Source organism: Neopelma chrysocephalum, unplaced genomic scaffold (assembly GCF_003984885.1).
Source record: "Neopelma chrysocephalum unplaced genomic scaffold, ASM398488v2 Primary Assembly neopelma1_68, whole genome shotgun sequence".
In the NCBI taxonomy this organism is placed as follows: Eukaryota; Metazoa; Chordata; class Aves; order Passeriformes; family Pipridae; genus Neopelma; species Neopelma chrysocephalum.
Window position 1 is genome coordinate 4,933,665 of NW_020897727.1, and position 20,393 is coordinate 4,954,057.

The 20,393-nt window shown below is 50.5% G+C and overlaps 1 protein-coding gene across 4 annotated transcripts in view; it reads right to left on the reverse strand.

Annotated features, from left to right (window-relative positions):
• ZFHX3 (zinc finger homeobox 3) overlaps positions 1–20,393 on the reverse strand; it is a 129,110-nt gene that overhangs the window by 40,324 nt on the left and 68,393 nt on the right. For all 4 annotated transcript variants that reach the window (XM_027684934.1, XM_027684935.1, XM_027684936.1 and 1 more), the window contains one exon: positions 18,400–18,631. In XM_027684934.1, coding sequence (XP_027540735.1) covers positions 18,400–18,631 — 232 coding nt within the window. The remainder of the gene's footprint in view (positions 1–18,399; positions 18,632–20,393) is intronic.

The following is a 20,393-nucleotide window of genomic DNA, read 5'->3' on the forward strand; positions in this document are numbered from 1 at the left end:
ACAGAGAAGGATCTAAATACTGCCCTCACAGAGCAAATGTAAGACAAAAATGTCAGGGAAAAATCACTGCTGGGATCCCTTCTGGTGCCCTCAGAAAAAACAACACCCCTGCTTTTGGAAACTTCCATTTGAAACAAGCTAATCAGGCTGCACATGGGAGGAGGGAAGGGAGGGAGAGATGGTGGGATGGGGGGACGGAGGGACAACATCGGGCGCTGCTGTGAGGTCCCCCGGCCTGTGTGCTCAGGACATGGTGACATTGCCTACTCCGTGGGTACTTATGGGCTGCGGCTGTTTGGTTTAAAATAAGCAAACAGCCCTTCCCCTTCCTTCCCCTTCCAGAGGGAGCTACAGGAAAAGGCTGTGAACTCCATGTTGCCACTCCGGTCTGGCACAAACCATCCCTGTCCTGACACTGCTGGCGTCCTGTTCCTCCACTGCCGGCACGGGGCCTTCACCGAACTTCCCTGGCACAAACCTCTGGGGCGTGTGGCGCGGGGACGCTCTCCCTGCAGCCTGCTTGACAGCACTATTGATCCAACACACACTTGGTGCCTTCAAAGTTGTTTATGATCAATATGCAAATTGCCCATGGTATTGATCTGGTATTAATTTTCAATTAGAGAATCCACAAGGGGTCTCTCAGGGTCAATATCCAACAATCCAAGGTAACTCCACAGTGGAGCCACGGGACTGACGCTGCCCAGGGCCTGGGGCTGCTCCCACACCTCCTGCCTCAATCCCTGTGGACAGTCTGGATGCCACGGTGGTGCTGGCACTTGGGGAAAGCCCCTGGCAAGTGGATTTAGGCAGCAGCCTTCAACCTACACACTGTGTTACCTGTGCTAACACTATTACTGGTACTGACAGTGCTGGAAAGCCCAGTGCAGGGGTGTGCATAGCAGCATCTGTGGCCTGGTGGGGGGTTGGGGTGCAGGGAGCTCAGGGTAGGGGTGGTGCCAGCAGCTTCCCCGTGACAGAGTGGGGACCCAAACGATGCCTTCCACCATGGAACACAAGCAATGGGAACCTGCGCACCTCCAAAAACAGGTCAGAAGTGGGAAAGGTCCTTGTGTGCTACACAAAGATTCCAAAAAGTGAAAGAAATCATTGAAACTGCCTTGAAAATCTAGAGGAAAGTGTCCTTTTCCAGCAATGTGACCCATCCCACCAGCCACCCTCCCAGCTCCCTTGCTTCGGGAGGCCTAGAGCGACACAGCTCTTGCTTTGAGCCCCACAGCTGCACTGAAGAGGTGATGTCCCCTCCACACTGGGGAGGTGACATCACCTCTGCACCGCCGCCTGTGCCCACCCACGGCTCCGCCACTCGCTGTGCTAACCAGCACATTAGCTACCCAGGCTAATTGGTTTATGGATAACATTAATTACCATGTTGCTCATTAATGGATGAAATCTTTATTGGTTCCATTGATCAGCGGGACTTGTTAGCCGGCCTCCTAACCAATGGCGGATGTAACAAGCTCTCTTATTGGCATATCAATTAATGCAATCAATTTCTGGCCAGCGGCTGCCATTCGCTTCCCTGCTTGTTAGACTGGGGGAGACAGAGTCATGTCAAGTAAGCATTTATTTAAAGGGTTTCTAATTCTTCTTGAGCTGACTTCCCAGCAGGCTTTCTGCCACACAAGGGTTTTCTGCCTTCAGAGACCTTCCCCTTTCCTCTGCTGCAGAATCAGATCTATGATGGTCCCTCAAAACTGAATAATTTCTGTGAAATTATTTATTGAATCTGGCAAGTAGGATCAGCCACAGTCAGAGGTGTGGGATTGAGAAGTCAGACTGTGCGACTACCCCAATTTAACACACTGGGGAGATGGGCAGGAGCACAAACACGCTCCCCAAGAAGAGGCAGGGGCTCACAAGCCACACCACAAAGCTTCTCCACACACAGGTTAATGCTAATTCCAGGGTCAGTTCTCCAAAATTTTGTCAGGGAACAACAAGCCCTGGACACTTCTGCCCTACCCCACCTTCAAGAGCGAACTCAGACCATGTCACATAGGGCTGCACCCACATCCCAGGCAGTGCTTGCAGCCAATTCTTCAGACTCAGCCTGGAAAAGGAGAGCAGGATCACACTGCTCAAGGGCAGAATTAGCTGAGAATGGAGAAATGCCATGGGCTTTCATGAGCCCAGTAGGCCTGGCAGACCAGTCCTGCTTTCCTGAGGAGGGTGGCACAGGGGATGACCTGACACAACAGGTCATGGTATGACGAAGACTGAGAGATTTTCTGAGCCATTTCTCCCATGAGCAAGAAGAAGAGACCTGCAGATAATTAGACAGGAGGCCAGTGACGTCCACAAGGAGTAAGAGCCTCTGTTCTGACTCAGAGACTTGCTCAGTTTTCTTTTGGTCTGTTGGCCAGAACACGCTCACAAAGAGCTCAAACCCCATTCTACCTGGGCTGAGTTTCCTCTGCCAGCGAGAGGCCCTGTGTGCCCACTGCAATCCTTCTCAGCCTCATCCACGCTCCGGATCTTCACCCAGGTGATTGTGTAGGAAGGATCTTCCCCACCAAACACAATAATAAAACAAACCTTATCAGAGCTGAACTATAAATCTGTGAAGACTACGATAATTTCTAGCCATGGGAATAACACCACAAAAGTACTTCTTAAACTAATTACTCAGATTCCGAAGTGCTGCCCTAATGAGCCTTCCTTCTGCCCAGAACTTGCTAAGAGAAAAAAAAAATCTACCTTCAGTGCAGTAATTACTGCTTTCCCCTTCAAACTTCTAACTGGAGATCAATGCTGCATTTTAAGACTCATTGATTTACAATTAGCCTGGCTTTCCTGCTAAAGTGTTTTTAAAGCAGAGTTTACTTTTATTTTATTTTGAAATCTCAAAGATCTGGTTCTTGGATTTTACATCCTCATGAGAGGTGTGCTGGGAGCTCACAGGGAGGCAGGCATACGTTGGAATGAGAAAAGAAATGGGGCTTTGTTAGGATGAGACTAGAAATAAAAGAAACAAAGCTACAGGAAAGGAAGGAAAAGTGGAAAAAAGGAAATGTAAATGCAAAGAGAAATAAAAATGAATTACAGGCTAAGGAAGGAGAGCCACTGCCGGGTGGCTTGGAGCTCTCATTGCTCTGCTGTTCATCAGTATCCTCGGGAAAACCCCACAGCGGCTTTGTGTACCTCTGCAAAACAAAGCATTGGTTAAAAATAGTGTGTGCAGCAGGGATGGCCCAGGCAGCCCTTGCTGCTGTGCAACCTGTCCCATGAGGAGAGCACGAGGAAGTGAAGCCATTAAGAATTCCATGCTGATCTGCCTGCTCTCTCCTGCCTCCTCCCATCACAACATCGTCTGCTTGGCATCCCCTGCCATGGACTCCCGGCACCGGAGCAGCTAAACAGTAAGGACCCACAGAGGCTGGGGGTCTCCATCCCTGGAGGTGCTTCAGACCCCAGCAGAGATGGCCCTGTTAGGCCTGACTCTAAGCAGGACCTGGGCTTGGTGGCTTCCAGAGGCCCTGCCAACCTCTGCTGCTCCAGGAGGCTCCGACCATTCCAGTGTTGCAGCACTCCTAAGTTCTGACTCATTTTTGTGTCATTTCTGCAGGAAATGAGCTACACTGGACAAGTCACTTCAGTGCTCCTTAACCCTCCTTTGCCTCCTACTTCTTCCATCAAAACCAACATCAGGAAGGTCTTCTAGGATTAGCATGAGCAATGACCTGACTGGAGCCAGTTGGAGGAGCTAGGAGGTGAAGGGTTTCCAGTTTTGGGGCCACCATAGTGGTCCAGTCTTGCCCTTCGCTCTCATAAATTCTGTTCCTTACTACTGTGGGGTCCCAGGAGCCAGTGGCAGATGATGATCCTGGAATGATGAAAGCAAAGCAAGAAAACAGGGAAGCATTGTGCTGCATTTTACAGAAAGCTGCTTAGCCCCATTTCAAAGACTAATATGAAAAAAGTGCAATTAAATCCTCGAAAAACTGACAGATCAGCAAAACAAAACCACCCGGAGGAGAGCACGATTGAGCCTCATTAAGGAAGAGTTCAGTCTGTTTTTAAAACCTTTCTTAACACTTAGCTGGTACTGCTCAGCAGCCGCCGTTCCCAACGCGCCCGGCGCAATTAGTGTCAGAACGGAAAGGAAAAAAATCAGCCTAGGAAACAGGAATTAAACCACCAGATCCAGGCGAAAGAAGAAGATTTGGCTGTAGTGAAACCACCTGAATTTGGACAATAACCCCTCCTCGGGGTCTGCAGTAGCACTTGGCCCTGCTCCCCACACACACACACACACACACACACACACAACACACACGTGCCAGTTACAGAGCACAGCGTTAAGGCAAATCTGGGCTGTACAATTCCTGTCCTCATCCCCTCCCCGTCCCCAAACACTCTGCATGGCAGTCACATCCCCCCTCGAGGGCAGGTTAATGACAGATGGACAGTAAATTACACTGACCTCGACAGCAATTACAGCCATCGCCTTGGACAATAAGGAAATGGAGACACTGGGACAAATCCTGTGTTGTCCTGGAAGGACCCTTGGGCAGGAGGAGCGTGCTGGTGCTGATCGTCCCCACACCAAATTGCCAGCCCCAAACAGGACCCGATACAGCCGAGATCTATTATTTTGCAGTGGGGGTGGGGATGAAACGCATGGGAGATAGAAAAGATGGCAGAGAGATGAAGCCATTTTATTAAATCAGGCAAATTCTAATTTATTCTGGGGAGATGGAGGAGAGAAAATGGATTCACTCTCAGCATGCACACTCCATATCGTCTGATCCAATCCCCACCGCCTTGCCAGAGGGGGAGGGGGCCTTGGCCGGCTGCAGTGCTCCCACAATCAGAGAAAAAGATTAAAAAATAGGATGATTCTCCTTTTGGATTGTGCAGCGGCCATGGGGGAAAAGGCTCTTCCTGGGAATGTGAGGTGCCAAGCCCTGCTGTCAGCCGTGCTGGGATTTTGGGGTCTGCCCCTTGGGGATGTGAAACAGGCAGCACAAGGTCCAGGGCTCACTGCAGCGTGTGCACCACGCGGGCAAACGTAGGCAGAGACACTCGTGGGAGGAACATCCTGTGGGGGTCCTGCAGGATGTCATTTTTGCTGTTCACCCCAGCACACACTCTCACAGCTGGCAGGGTTATCACCATCATCCTTCTTCACTGGGTAAGAGACATTGGAATAAAAATGTCACATGGGCAGTTCTAAGGAGGTTGGTGGGGCCTCAGGTACGCCCAGGCTCACACGCTAGTGCAGAGCACCACCTTAACAACCACCATGGAGCACCACCGTACCACCACTGGTACCTGTGAGCATGGGCACTTTTCAGCCAGCACAGCACTTCCACAGCCCACAGCAGAACCTGGGAGCTGAGCTTCTCTGCAGCTCCAGCCAGTGCTTTCGGAGCTGAGGAGCCCACCGGGCACAACCAGGCTGGAAGCCACAGGCTAGGGCTTTCAGTGGGACAAGTCAGGTTATCTGAAATGACATGGAGGACCCAGGGGACTGCACAGTTCTGGAACAGGGACCAAATGAAAACACAAAGGTTTGGTTAAACAGCACTGACAAAAAGCAACAGAGCTCCTGCTGCAGGGGACAGTGATCTCTCAGACTCACGGGCCAGCCACCATACAAAAAGAACAGAAACCCGCAGCCCCATCTCTGCCCACACGGGGGGCTCGGGCACTTTGGGATGGGCAATACTGGTGCACTTGGAGAGAGGAAGGTGAGATTATGCTGCACAAAACTCCACGGCCACCAGGATATCTACCACTTCAGAATTAACCATAAGGAAATGAGAACAACATGTAATTAATTACCAGTGGCCAAATAAGCCCAGGAAAGCAAACAAGACCTTGGGTGAACAAGAAGAATGCCAAACCTGGCCAGGGCAGAACGCCTTGGGCCTCACTGTCCTGTGCAGAAATCATTCTAGTTATGCTTGCAATGATTAAATCAACATTTTACACAAGATCCTTCCGAAAACAGCCCCTGCAGGAACTCCCCTTCCCTGAAACCATCAACACTTGTCCCAGCTCAGACTGGAGCCTTGGGGGAGCAGCTTTGCAGGAGGGAAAAGGCTGAGAGCCCAGGGAGAGGGGCCAAGCTGCAGCACCTGGAGCACAAATTCCTAACAGCAGAAATTCCTGTTTTGCATCCAACTCCAGCGTGGGCAGTGAAGCTGATTTTATGACTTATTTATTTATTTCGTCTTTGATGAACAGAAGGTTAATATAAGAACAACTCCTTGGCAAACCTTTAAGGGTAATTCAAGCGACACTGATGTGAATCAATGTTCCCTTTGTGAACGCATTACTTGGCAGAAACTGGCTTTTTGTAACCCCCTTAAACCTAGCTGGCAAAACAAAAAGAGAAAAAAAAAACGTCCTTCAAACAAAAGGATGAGGTGAAAATAAAGAGAGAGTCGACTGCACTTTATTCTCTTTCATAGAAGCAAATGGATTTGGTGCTTTTTATACATTAATCAATCAATATCACTGACTGTACATCAGCGGCGCAGCCAAGTTATGAATGACCTTTCTGGCAAAGAGGACACTTTTAATGCTCATAAGACTGCTTATAGCTTAGCAACTTTCCGAATTTATGCCTGCATGATTACCCCTCGGAGGCAGGCGCCCGTGAGCACTGCGCTAGATATGACAAGGTTAGTCCTTGCCAATTTGTGCAGAAGGAAGGGGCTCTGCCCGCACTGCGTGGCTGTGGCTGGTGAGGGACAGGCTCACCCAGCAGTGGGCGGTCACCTCGCCTGACATGGTGCTTCAGAGTGGGAGGAGACAAGTGGGGTCCGAACCTGGCCATGGGCCAGCAGGCAAAAGCCATCCTGTGCAAAGCTCTCAGCCAAAAGCAGCAGAAACAGCTCTCCCGAGGGCCGAAAGCCCAGAGGGAGTGACAAGCACACGTCGCGTGCCGGGGCTGGAGGCCAGGCTGTGAAGAATATCCCCCATTCATTGTGTCACTGGCCATAGTGAGCTGGAATTGCTGCTCAGGGCAGAGCCAGGGCAGGCACTGCCTCACACCACAACAGGCTGGGAAACTGCTTCCAGCTCCTCTCCTCCGTTTCACATTGTTCAAAAGAAAACAAAAGAGATCCAGTGCTCAGACCACAGCAGGGTCACTGCTCCCCTGCAAGCTGTGCCTCAGCTCTAGCAGGAGCACGGTGGCTGCTGGGGCACTGCCATGCACAAGGCTTCATTTCACAGCTCTGACCTTTCCCAATGCACATCCCCAGTCAGCTCTGTAAGAACTCTGCTGAGATGCAAGTTTGGCCCCACTGGCCCCAGTATCACACTATTCCTCCCCACCACAGCTCCTGATCATGTAGTGTTGTCATCCCAGTCATGGTAAGGAACAGCACAAACAATCCCCCTGCTTGTTTCAGACCATCCTTCCTTTCTGAAAAGCATTGTGCTCTTCCGCTTGATTTTAATCTTCCCATACGTTTCATGAGTCCTCACCTCCAAAACTTGCATCACTTGGAGCAGCCTGCAATCTGATGGGAGCTCAACATGCCCTTTATTTTGCATTAATTACCTTCTGGGCTAGAATCAGATCTCCCCTGCTCCAGTTCTCGATCCTTCCCCTCTAGTGGCACCCAGTTTTGGAGGGCTTGTTGCCTTTCCAGCATTTTCCCACTTCTGCCATTTTAGGATGATCTTGGTGATTGTGGAGAAACCTCTTTTCCTTCCTTCCCTCTCACCAGTGCTGCTCCCCCACGCGAGATGGTCCCAATCCAGCATCGTCGAGATGGTCCCAATCCAGCATCGTCCCTGGCCCTGCAGCCGTATGGCTGGTGCTGCCACCCAGAGCTCTGAGCTGGCTGAGTGGGATCACTTCCACCAGGGCACCCCCCTTCAAGGGGGAAAGCAAGGGGTCCCTCCTGCTCCCCAAGCACATGGTTGGGAGGGAGAGGATGGCATGGTGGGGAGCAAGGGCTCAGTGGCCCTGGGGATTCTCCCCATGTCACTGCCTTCTCTGGACAACACCCAAGGGCCTGGAACAGGGACTGACTGGTGAAGAGGTAAGAGAGGGTCACGACCTTTCTCTCACCCCCCCCAAATCTCATCAGAGCCCCAGGGGACAGCAAGATGTGGGCTCAGGGAATGTGGCTCAGCCAGGAAGGTCTGTGCTGCACACTGCCCACATGCCAGCGCTCTGCATCCGGGCTGCGGCCTCTGACCCTGCCAGACCAACACAAAACAAACCCCTAGTGACCCTCCACGCCACACACACACACAGAAGGAGAACAGGAAGAGCCAAGCGAGTAGATGACATGGAAAGGAGAGGTGGCTGCACAAGTGAAGTGGAACGGCCGGGCGGTGAGCGTGTCCAGCCTGCGGCCAGCAAAGGCCAAATTAATGCCATTGTTTGGCCACAAAGGAGGCAGCAAAGTAGCAGTGGAGGCTGGGGAACAATCCCAAACACCCAGCCCTAATTCACCCCTCATCACCATGAAAGGGGAATGGAAAAGGCCAGAAAGCTTCAGCTTAATTGGTAACCAAATGTGAGAGCTGTTCCCAGAGAAGGGGCAGCAGTGTCTGCCCTGTGAACACAAAGATCAGAGAGGAACGAGGGGCAGCTGCACATCGTGCTCTGGCTGTGGCCCTCCGTCCCTGCGAGCCTGGGGAGCGATGGCAGGGGCCATGCAGAGCCCCACACACACCATTCCAGAGGAATGTTGAGATTTAAGGGCTTGGGACCCCAGGCCGGATTAGGGAGGGCACTGAGCAGGGATGCCTGGGGTGTTGCTTCCGAGAGGCCAGAACATCCCTGCAGGCCAATGGAAACCTACACGTGACATGCTGATAGGGGAGAAACCACATGTCGGGATGTGGGGAACAGAACAAAAAAACCAAGCCACTGCTATTTATTTAACAGAGTGGCCACAGATGAATAAAAAGGCTGAAAAGGGGCAGGAGGAGGTGCCCACACAGAGGAGAGGGCTCAGGCTCCTTGGGCTGAAGGTGGCCTTGGCAGGAGCCTCCAAGTGAAGGTTGGTTCAGTGGAGCTGGACCAACACTGCTCCTCTCACCCACCACTCTGGGGAGGACTGACAAAGAACATAGAAAAAATGCAAACTGGAAGCAAATACGGATAATAATTTCTCATACAGCTCCCAATTAACCTTTGGAACTTGTGGCCTCAATAAATCATTGAGGTCAAAACAAAATATATGGTGAGGGCGATGCGCAACTTAGAGAAGCAAACTGAGTATTTGGAAGAAATAGAAACCCTCTTGCTCAAGGGCATGAACTGAATTTTAGAAGGAATAAGGATGCGACCTTGATTTGAGGTAGGTTATTATTTGTTTATGGGTCCCCAGATTTCACTCTGAAGCAGCCAGAGCAGGACACTGGTGCTGGCAGACACATTATTAGCCAATCTCAGGGTTTTAGTGGAAAAATAAATGCATGTGGTAGCTCCTTCCCAGGCAGTTCTGCGGACATTCAGGTCATCACCAGAAGATCAACAGGCCTCACAGAAGGGAAAGGAAGTAAGTGCATTTCAGAAGTACAGGCAAGCAGAGGACCAGGAGCAGGGACAGAGCAGAGTGCTCTGACGTGCATGCCACAGGTGGAATGCTGGAGAGGGTCAGGCCAGGTGTCGCTGCCGGTCTATGCCAGCAGCTGTAAAGTTTTGTTTCATAAATCATCCCCTTGATAATGTATGGAAGCTCATTTTGCCTATGGCTCTTACAGAAAAACAGAATCTATTTCAGAACCCAAGCTCTGTATCTCTCATCATTAAGTCCATAATCCTACAGATGAGCAGACGAGGAGAGCACTGCCCATTCCCATAATGTCTCCTCCAAAGAAACACCTCAAAGCACTTTTTAATTTCAGGCAGTGGATTGGGTTTGCATGGCAAGGTTTGGGTAGCAGGAGGGCTCTTCTTCCAGTCCTGCCAGTTAAGGACCATCAGACATGTCCTCCTCCAGCAGAATGAACTACGACAGAGCCACAGCAGGGAAAAGGCAGGAACAACCAGGAAAGGAGCTGATGCCCTGCAGGGATATTTTCTGAAGGGGGGAAGGTGCAGGACAATTCTCTTCCAGTGCTGAGCGTGACCCTGTGGACAGACCTTTTGCACAGGGCAACGAAGCCTGTAACCCAAAATGGGCATGTTCAGTGGCAGCAGCCTTCAAACTCACCTTTCAAACAGGACGGTACGTCAGCGTGTCACTACAGGTCTCACTGTACCCTGTTGTTTACTTACAAACCAGTCCAACATCCTCACTGCCTCTGAACACAAAGCCTGTGTCCAGCTGAACGTAACTGACCTTTCCTTTCTGCTCTGTGCTCACTCAGGGTGCTACTGGACATGTCAGTAGGGAAGAAGGTACTGAGGTACCGTCAATTTTCTGTGCTGGAGCTCCAGTCCCTCTCAGCTCTGGTCAACAGCAGAAGAGACTCAGCTAACACACCAACAGCACGGCAGCGAGGCAACTCTCTAAACTCATTAACCTGGGAACACAGGAGGCATGTTCATTCCAGAGATATTTAATTTGAAGCCCAGTAGCACAGGAAGGGAGAAAACAGCAGCGCAGCAATGGCTACAAGAGTCAGACCTTTGGAAAGGTGCTGGAGACGAGCGGCTGCCACACGGACTAGAGGAATGTCACAAATCAGGGTTGGCATATGCATCTAAGGTTTTGGAGGTTTCCTTTTTCTCCGTGCCATCAAAACATCAGGGCAGGGGGTTGGGCTAGACACAGCACCTGAGCAGAGGCAAGGCTGGGACAGAAGCAGCACGGCTGTGCTGACAGGACCTTCATCATGAGCTGAGTTTGCTGCTGCCAGAGTGAATCCGGTGTCACTCACGTGGACATCTAACCCTCTCCAACACACTGTGAGACCAGGCTGCAGTACCTGCAATGTCTTCAAGGCTCTACTGATTCACCTCACACAGGAGAGCCTTTCAGTCTTGAATTTAACCTGCACCACTGCAACAACCACCTCCAAGTTCTCAGGAGATGAGATCTCTAATCTAAATCTGGATGAGAGAGAGGGGAAAAGAGAAACAGGGAAGAGAAGCAGAAGGTGCAGCAGGCACTGTGTACCAGCAGCAGAGCTTCAGGGATGAAGTACCAAGGGATAGGGATGCCACTCTTTGGTCCCAAAGGAAACGCAGCCCAGGGAGATGCGTGCTTTGACAGCTGGGCTTCAGCCTGGCTCTGGATTTGTTTGGATGCAGAATAAAATGCAGAGCAGAAGAGGGACTGGGAGCCTCACAGTGTTGTACTGCAGCATCTGGTGATGTTTCCCCCTTTACTCTTCCTAAGTGGAAAGGGCTTTAAGATGCAGCCAAACAAGAAAAACATTCTGGAACAAGTCAGCCGTCAGAGCTTCCTCTCTTTCTGCTTAATGAAAGCCATGAGCTCCGCGAGACAAGTTGCGGCTGGAGCGGGATGGAGTTTATGAGATTCCTGCCACGTCGGGGTGACGCTGCCGCGTGCTGTTGGCCTGCCCTCCCCAGCCCGGCCGTCTGACCGCTTCCTTCCGCAGGCGCCTCCCGGTGCAGTTTCATTAAGCAGATGCTTGAGGGTTTGGGTAGGTTTCTGCTACCCCCCTTTTATAAGGGGCACAGGAAAAAAGTTGCAATAAACTTTAATAAAAACAAAATTAAAACGATTAAACCTTTCATATCCTTTCAAGATTATCTCTTTGCTGCTGGTTGGTCAAAGCAGAGCTAAGGCACGACTGCTCTTGACTTTAAACTCAAAACCAACCCCAAAAAATAAGTAACAAAGGAAATCTGCCTCTGCCAGATATTAAAGGGAACCACTTTTATCCCTGCTTTCTACAGAGCCAAACCTCAACAGCCCCATGGTGTCCCAAATGCACAAGGACAGAGAAATGCTGCTGGGAAGGGAACAGAGTTTTCCAAAATTTTGTGGGGGGAAAGGATGCAAACGGAACAGACAGAAATTATGTTACAGGGTAATACCAGGAAAGAGAAGTTCCCTGAAGGTTTCTCAAAGCATCTGGCTCTCCTCACATCCTCAGGCCCTCTGAAAGAGTCAACTGTGTAGAGCCACCCTGACCCACAGCTGCCAGAAGCACCTTTGCTGGATCTCAATTACCATTAAAGCAATGTGAAACTAAAGCAGAACCAAAAGCTTCCCCACACCTAATCTGCCCAGCCTCGGGATGGCCTCCAGTGGAGAGATCCTGCCAGAAGTATCACAGAATATGCCAAGCTGGAATGGACCCACAAGGGTCATCGAGTCCAACTCCTGGCCCTGCACAGGACCATCCCCAAGAATCACACCACATGCCTGAGAGTATCATCCAAATGCTTCTTGAACTCTGTCAGGCTTGGTGCTGTGACCAATTCTCTGGGAAGCCTGTTTACCGCAGCTCCATCAGGAACTTGCTGGAAAGGTAAAAGGTCCTGAAGCCATTCAATCCACAAAAAAATGAAAAAATTCCAAGGTTCAGCCAACAAAGGGGAAGGCAACAAGCTGTCCTTTAAATGAACACACACGACATGAGATCTTGGAAAACAAAGAGATAATCCTGCATGTGGGGTTACTTGGTGGGGTTGGCAGGGAGATCAGAACTGCTGCGAGTTCAATCAGCTCAACACACACACATCGCCCAGGGCTATTTGCCTCTGCTGCTATTCCACGTATGTTATTGCACCATGGGTGAATGTTTTCTCTAAACAGGACAATCCCTCATCTCACTCCCTGTGTCTGAGGAGATGACAGAGAGGGATTTCCTTCTCAGACAACTGAGCTGCTGCACACCCCCAGCTGCAGGACACGGCTCCCAGCAGAAGCGACAGGGCCCCGACACCTCCCGTGTACCTGTGGTGTGCCCAGCACTGCTCTGACCATGCACGTACTGATGGTTTGGTTGGATTTACAAGCAGCATTTCAGAAACAAAGCCTAAGCAGGTTCCTGCCCTTGGGGGTTACAGATCACACATAGAGAAAAGGCAGTAATGGGTTTTGGAGAGGGAGAGGCAAAAAGCCCAAGAGATGCAGATGAAGCACTTGGTGTTTGCACACAGGAGCTCAGGCTGTCACCTGGTTTGGGAGATTATTAAATGTGTCAATCAAGGACAAGCCTGGAAACAGCTTCCCTAGCCCTCTGCAATGGCCACACATTCCAGCCAAGTCACTGGGGCTTGGTCAGCAGAGACGGAGCTGCAGCATGGTTTTGGCTGACAGATGCTGTAGCGTGGACTCTGTGTGCTCTTCTCCTGCATGTACCGTACAGGTGATCTGCTTTAGGAAGTTTTTAATTGCTGTGCAATTAAGTCCCATGGAAAAGTGGAGAGAGGCTACAAAAGCAAACTAATGACTCCTTTCCGAAACCCTCCATTACCTCCAGCAGATGTTGGAGAGCAAGAGGCGTCATTAGCAATGACCACACTGCCTTTAATGGAGACCAAGTGGAATACATCAGATCCCACTAAATTTGAGTTATTTCAAGCAAGGAGAAATATCATTTGCCACTACCAACCTTCATTTCAAAAGTCTTAAAGCTCTACTGGAAGTAGAGAGTCTGCTATCATGAAAAATCCACCCCAAAGTCACATCCCACATCCCTGCTGTAACAACTCCATGAATTACTCCAAGAAGAATTACTCCAAGAAGAATTACTCCATGCTCGATGATCATGAAGGAAAAATGCCTCGCATGGTTGCTCACTCTTTAAGATGGGAAAATAACAGGATGGTTCCTTCATGGAAAGTTTTTGTGGAACATCCCCTTTCCCCTTCTCCACAGTCTGCTTCACTTCACAGATGGGCTGCTCACAATTCCCAATCCAGTGCATGGCCACTAAGGGAGGGGAGGAACTGGAGAGCCTGGACAGGAGAGTGGGGAACCAGAGAGCAGCGTGCTGGTCTCAAGGAAGCAGGTGAGGCATTAGGGCACACTGAGGGACTGACAGGTCACAAATGGAATGGACAGATGTGGTTGGTATTGGGCCTCCCTTCTGCTAGAGAGAAACTTCGTGTCTGAGAGAAACTTCACACTGCAAACCACATCCTGGGCGCTCCCTGACACACGGGACCTGCTCCTGTTCCCCTGGGGCGGCCACAAAAGTGCTTGTGAGGGAGAGGAAGATGAGAGAAATGTTTCACATGACTCAGTGCACAGAGGTACCAGCACCAAACGAGCACCCTGCTGTGTGCAGGCACCACAGGCAGGGCCACGCTGAGGTGTGATTCAGTCATTCTGAGGTGGGAACTACTATTTTTAAACCATGTGGGGTTTTCTCATCTGAACACTGCTCCAGCTATACCCTGGGTCTGTTTACATACTTGGTTTCATTAAAGATTCACATCCTGATTTTCAGTCTGCAGCTTGCAGCCCTTCAGAAGGTCAAACACTGAAACAGAAGGGAGATGTGGACAGACAGTGCACCTCTGCGTGGGGGACAGATGGAGAGGGAAAGTGGGGGTCCTGGGGCATCCCCCCCCGCATCCCTGGGAACCAGCAGCTTTCCAGGGGCTCCCAGGGCAGAGCTTTGCAGAAAGGGTATTCCTCAAAATAACTGTAATCCACATGTCTGGAGCAGGGAGAGTGGCTGGTCCCTTGCTGTGGGCTGGCAGAGGGAGGGAGCAACATGGGTGCTCCAGCGAGGTCAGACAGGGGGGCAGAGGTGACCCTCCCAGCCCCCCTTCCTGCCTGGACAAAGGGGCTGTTCATGGTGTTCAGTGTCCAGCAAGGGCTGCCAGAGTGCCAGCCCCGCTCCTCACGCGAGGGCCCCAACAAGGACCCTGTGTTGGAAGGGGATGGCTGCCAAGGATTTGGCAGCGATGAGCAGGACTGCTGTGACCATGTGGCCACCACAGGAACTGTCCTCTGCAATGAAATGGGCAGAGGGCAGCGCAGGCAAGGAGTGTGGACACCTGATAGATACCTATGGATATCTGCCCTACACAGAGGGAAGAGCAGGCAAAGCCCATCTGCTCCTCCCACAGGAGGATGCTACGGAAAGGGAGAGCAGAGATGGAAAACAGGAAGTCGGGAGAAACAGGTAAGGGAGGAAACCTATTGCGCAGAGGGACACAGGTTAAACAGTGGGGCTGTAACAGGAAAACAAGAGTGTGGGTGGCACATGGAGAGTGATAAGATGGGATGAGCAGGGGCACCACGTTCTAAACATGAAGCAGCTGTCCTGCTCCAACTGGCGACCCCATGGCAGCTGCCGGAGCTACAGAGCATGATGCCTTCTGGAAGGAAAGAAACACTTCCAAAGTCAGAATGAAAATTCGGTGCAGGTTGTTTCACTCTCGTTTCTGTCATTATCTAATGAGCTGTAAGTGCATCCATCCAACATCTCGAGAACGTTTTGGTTTTTATTATGGGTTTGGGCTTTTTTTCTTCTCTAAACCCCCATCATTAAAAATCAATTAGCTTATGGGTAACGTTACACAGATGCTGCTGCAGAAAGGGGCTGACATCTGCAGTGGCAGCAGCCCAGATACCACAGCAATAGATGTCCAAAAATACCCAGAGAGGACAACACCCCCTCCCTGAAGCTGCGTGCTCCCTGATCAACAAACCAGCTGAATGTCCATCCGCTTCCCCATCTCTGCATAATGAGCACACTTCTCAGAGCAAGCAGAAAAGTTTAATTGTCTTTAATTATCCAGTTCAAGGAGGATTGGGTTTCCTGCCTGATGTCCATATAATTTCCCTGCCAAAGACTTCATCATCCCTTTACTGGAAGTGGAGGTCAGCTCCTAAAGCTCTTCCCTAAAAGACACCCGAGTTTTGGGGAGGGCTGAGCTGCTGGCAAAGGCAGGGACAAAGGTCCCCGTGTCCCCGGAGCGGCTGCTCAGGCTGACTGTGCTTCTGCGGGGTGGGAGGGAGTGAGTTGCAACTAATGTGCAATCAAGAACCATCACAATTACAAATGTAAATGAACAGGCAATTGGCACTGACCTTTGCAGATTGTTAGAGGACTAATTAAGGTGTGATCAGCGCTCTCTTCCAACAGATTGAGATGCATCTACACAAGCAAATACCTATGCACCACCCCCAGACAGCAGTGCTTTCTCCTACATGCTTGCACACACCAGTGAGTAGGTACACACAGAGCAGATACACAGACAGAGCCAGCGTTCAACCTCGGCACCTGCAGGAAGGGAACAGGGTGACTCCATTCTGTCACACGAGGCCACAAAAAAGGACCAAAAAAGTCACTGTCCCTTTGGGCACTGGTAGAGATGTGTCACAGATCAGGGAAATGTCACAGATCAGTGTCTGCTCAATGTGTCCGAGCCTGTTATCTGACACAACCAGAGACCCCTCATCAAAAGGCAGCGAGAAAAGTCCACCCAGTCCTTGGAAAACAACAATAAAAACCGTGATGGGGACATAAGAGAGAGACCCCACTGCATTACAGAGGAGGAGGAGACACAGAGTGCAGACTCACACCATCCCCGTGCGTGGCCCTGCCACACAGCTGAGCGTCCCCACACTGGAGCTGATGCTCTGATACCGTAATGGGATCAGAATGAGGCGGAGATGGAAGCACCTGTTCTCCCACTTGGGCGTATGGCAGTTTCTCACACAAACCTGGTCCCCATCCCCACAGGGATGCCCGGCCCAGCACATCAGCGAGGTGCACCCACTCTCTCCGACTCAAAGAGTGCTTGAAATTAAATATCTCAGAACAAAGCAACCTGCAAAACCAACCCAAGGTTCCCTCGCTTTGCTTTCTGCAGTCTTGTTCTTGCTTGTATTCTTAACCTTTGAAATAAAATATGATCAAGAAATTGTCAGTGTCTTGTTCACTGTCAGTTTTTGTTGAAGAACCAGCAAGCTTAAAGAAAATTAAAGTAAAATATTTGTAAACCGAAATTTCCTTTCAGTGACTTGTCAAGACTTTTACTTTAAAAATATTACATTTTTTTTAAATGGTCACCCAACCGTTCTCCCTCTCAGCCTGTCAGCTTCTGCCCTTCCAGTACCTGCCATGTCCTAATCTGGGCGGCCAGACAGGAAAGATAAGGTTTATACAGTAAAAGACAAGGTAAACAGAAATTTCTAAAGTAAACAAGATTTTCAAGGTTGTTCTGTCTATCACAAAAGGGCACGGATGGTTTCCCCTCTCTGCTCATTTTGCATTTAAGCAGCTCACAACCCACAGCCCTGCCCAAGGTACCCTTTCGAAATCGGAATATTTTCCTCCAGCGGAGCGTCGCAGCGCAGCGGAACGGCTGCCAGAGCTGCTGTTCCCCCCAGGGTGGTGTGGCAGTCACCGCGCGCTCTTGCTGTCACCGTGACCTTTGGGGAAGCATGTTCCATGCCCTCGACTCCGCTGGGCCACCGAGGTCATGGATCGGGCACTTTTTTCCGTAAGATTGAATTTAACTCTTAATGAAACATCTCCTGTTTCACTTTTGGGGTGTTTTGAGTGTATTTCAGAACCCCATTACTCACAGGCGTAGCAGCAATGTGACCCAGTTACGAATTCAAGGGACCCTCACGTGTTCTCCCTCAGCTCCTGCTGCTGTCCCTTCTCAACTCTTTAAGCCAAGACCACCTCCCTTGTCTCCATGTGTGTTTACTGCACAATGCCAGTTCCTCAAAGTGCTTTTCTGTAGGATTTACCCATTTTCACAGCAGTCATGGAGGAAAGTCCTGCCTGAAGCCAAGAGGAGGGTTGTGAAGGCTTTTGCTGACACCCCCCAGCTCCAGCACCTTCACAGCACGCAAACCAGCTGACCCAGGCCATCTCTCCTCCTCCTCCCTACAAAGAGGGCTTCAGGAGACCTTGATTTTTCAGAACATTAAGAACTTCTTAGCCCTTTACATGACTAAACAATCCCTGTTCCGTCCAGCCTAAATGCTCCCTTTAGGCACATCTGCTCTTGCTGCAATCCCTTTCCTATGATCTGTGTGAGCAAATGCTTCATCCAAGCCCTTCACTCTATCTACCTTGTCAAGAGGAGACATGGAAAACAGACATGGAACACTCACCCCTTCTGCCCACCCCTTCCAGCCAGCTCCTTCCTCCTCCCGATTCAGTGTGGCTTAAGTACCAGAAATCAGTGCCAAGCTGCTACAGCTCGTGCTGGCGCGCAGGGCATCACTTGAGCCACTGCAAAACATCTACTACTGCACTGGTTTGTCAAGTTGTCCAGATGTGATGGTATCTTTAATTGCTCATACAAGATTACAGTGTTTAAGACAGCAACCTGAACCAACACACACGCTTCTGCGTCCCAAACTTCTACATCCCAAATCCCACCTCAGGCAGGAGGGATTCCCATAATGTGTTTTTGATAAACCATAAGTGTCATCCCACAGCAGGGAAGAGAAACAGGAATGTCAATGAGCTTGTCACTGAACAGCACAGCGGGTCCGATGCCACTCACCCACCCCTGTGCCCCGCTCGTGGCAGGGCGGGAGCACTCACCGGTCTCGGCAGCTGGACACTTCCGGATGGTGAAGATCTGCCCCAGATCCTCCTCTTCTTCAGGAAGACCTTTCTGTAGGCGCTGCAGCTTCCGGAGGCTTTCGCTCCGCTGGTGTTTCATGGAGCGCACGTGCTGGATGAGGTTCAGCTTGGCCTTGGTGGAGTAATTACAGAGGACACAGTGGTAGTAGCAGCTTTCACCTTCGACCCCACTCTCGTGGTGCTGCAGGTGCTGTGGAGAACAAAGCAGAGGGATGTGAATGTCCTTTATTAGCCCCTGTACCCTGAGTTAGTCCACTGAAAATTGCTAAAAGCCACCTGGGAATTAGTTAAGAAACCACATTTTGACACAGACCCAGTGAGACCAAGCCTGTTTGTTCCCAAGGTACCACGTGCTCTCCTGCTGAGGAGCAAGAAAACCAAAACATACTGAAATGGGCACAAAGCACACACAGAGAAAGGCAAGATTATCTCCTTCAGTGAGAGAAAGCACCAGACCCAGCACTAACACCTGCTCATGACCCACACAGGGCTCATTCCTTCACACTCATAGTTTGTCCTGGGAAGGGATCCAACTGCATGTCATACATAAAATTAAATTTGATAAATTCTAATGGAAAACTACAAAGAATAAAACCAAAGCAATACTAGAACACAACAAACCCATTAGAGAGAGAGGTCCTGGAAGCAGTGTATTGAAGCAGAGTGCAGAGCCATCCTGTCCATCACCCAGCACTCCACTCCCTCGGATTGGGAAGGAAGCAGCAGCCCGGTTGGAAGATGTTTGTGACAGCAACCCAGGCTGAAGAGCCAACAGCAGGAACGCAGCCGGGCACCACTGTGAGGGTTCAGCACTTGGAAAAACCCTGGTCCCTCTCTGGAGCTGTGCTGTTGCAGCCAATACAGCTAATTCCAGAGTATTACACAGTGATTATTTGACAAAACCTACCAATCTTCTGGCACAGAGCTCTGTGCCACCAGGGAAACCAAGCACCATTTCATGCCATGGACCCCGTGGATGTGGCAATTATTTCCTGGAACCAGAGGGCCATGCTGGCTGCCACGGCATGGCCGCTCTCCCTTTGGGCTGGAAGCAGGAGGTCACAGGAACTTTCCCAATTCCCACAGTAAGGACGTAACACAAATTGAGGAAAAATGGATACCAAGGTGAAACAACATGAGAGACCCCTCAGCGAAAGGCAGTGGTGTTTCCATCCCACACCTACACTTCAGCTGGGCAATAATATCTGCCAGCTCGAACCCTGAGACCTCTTTCTGTCTTTGCGTCATCTCATGGAACTCTTTCCTCACCACACACTTGGCCCAAGGCATGAGTACAGTGATTTGGGCACGATCTTGAGGTTTGTCAATCAAAAATATTGCCTACGTGCAGCCAGGACCTTCTGGTAAAAATTCCGACGCGTATTATCTCAGTTACAGCTGAGATAAGATTAAAGACACATATTACCCAGCGCTGTGTGCCTCGCTCACACGGAGGAAGGAGAGCCCTCTGAGTCTAGGAATGATTAAAAATAGGATATGAGCTGATGCTGAGGCTTCTGATTGGAAGGGTGAGGAAAAAGAATAAATGTATTCTAGATCTGGCTAATTAGACTAGCCTCTTTTGGGATCACGATGTATTTAATTAAAATTCACTGTAATATTTGAAGAATCCACGAGGGCACTAATCCCACTGGTGCCCTCAAAAGATTTTTTGCTGTTTTCCCTCATAAGAACTTCTTCCTCCTCTCATTTCTATTGTTTGCATGTGTTACCCTCTTCCTGAGCCAGAGAAAGAGGAATGGCTTAAGGCATAAAAGGTCAGTGGGGCCATTGCAAGAGTCACATGCCCGGCTCGCATGGCCCAGCCTTGCCAGCCCTGCTCCGTCCCGACCCCTGCCACAGCCCTCCCAGCCCCAACTCGCTGCAGGCCAGGCTCTGTCTCCAGGAGCCAAACCAGCCACATCCTCATCCTCACCAGTCATGAGGCACGT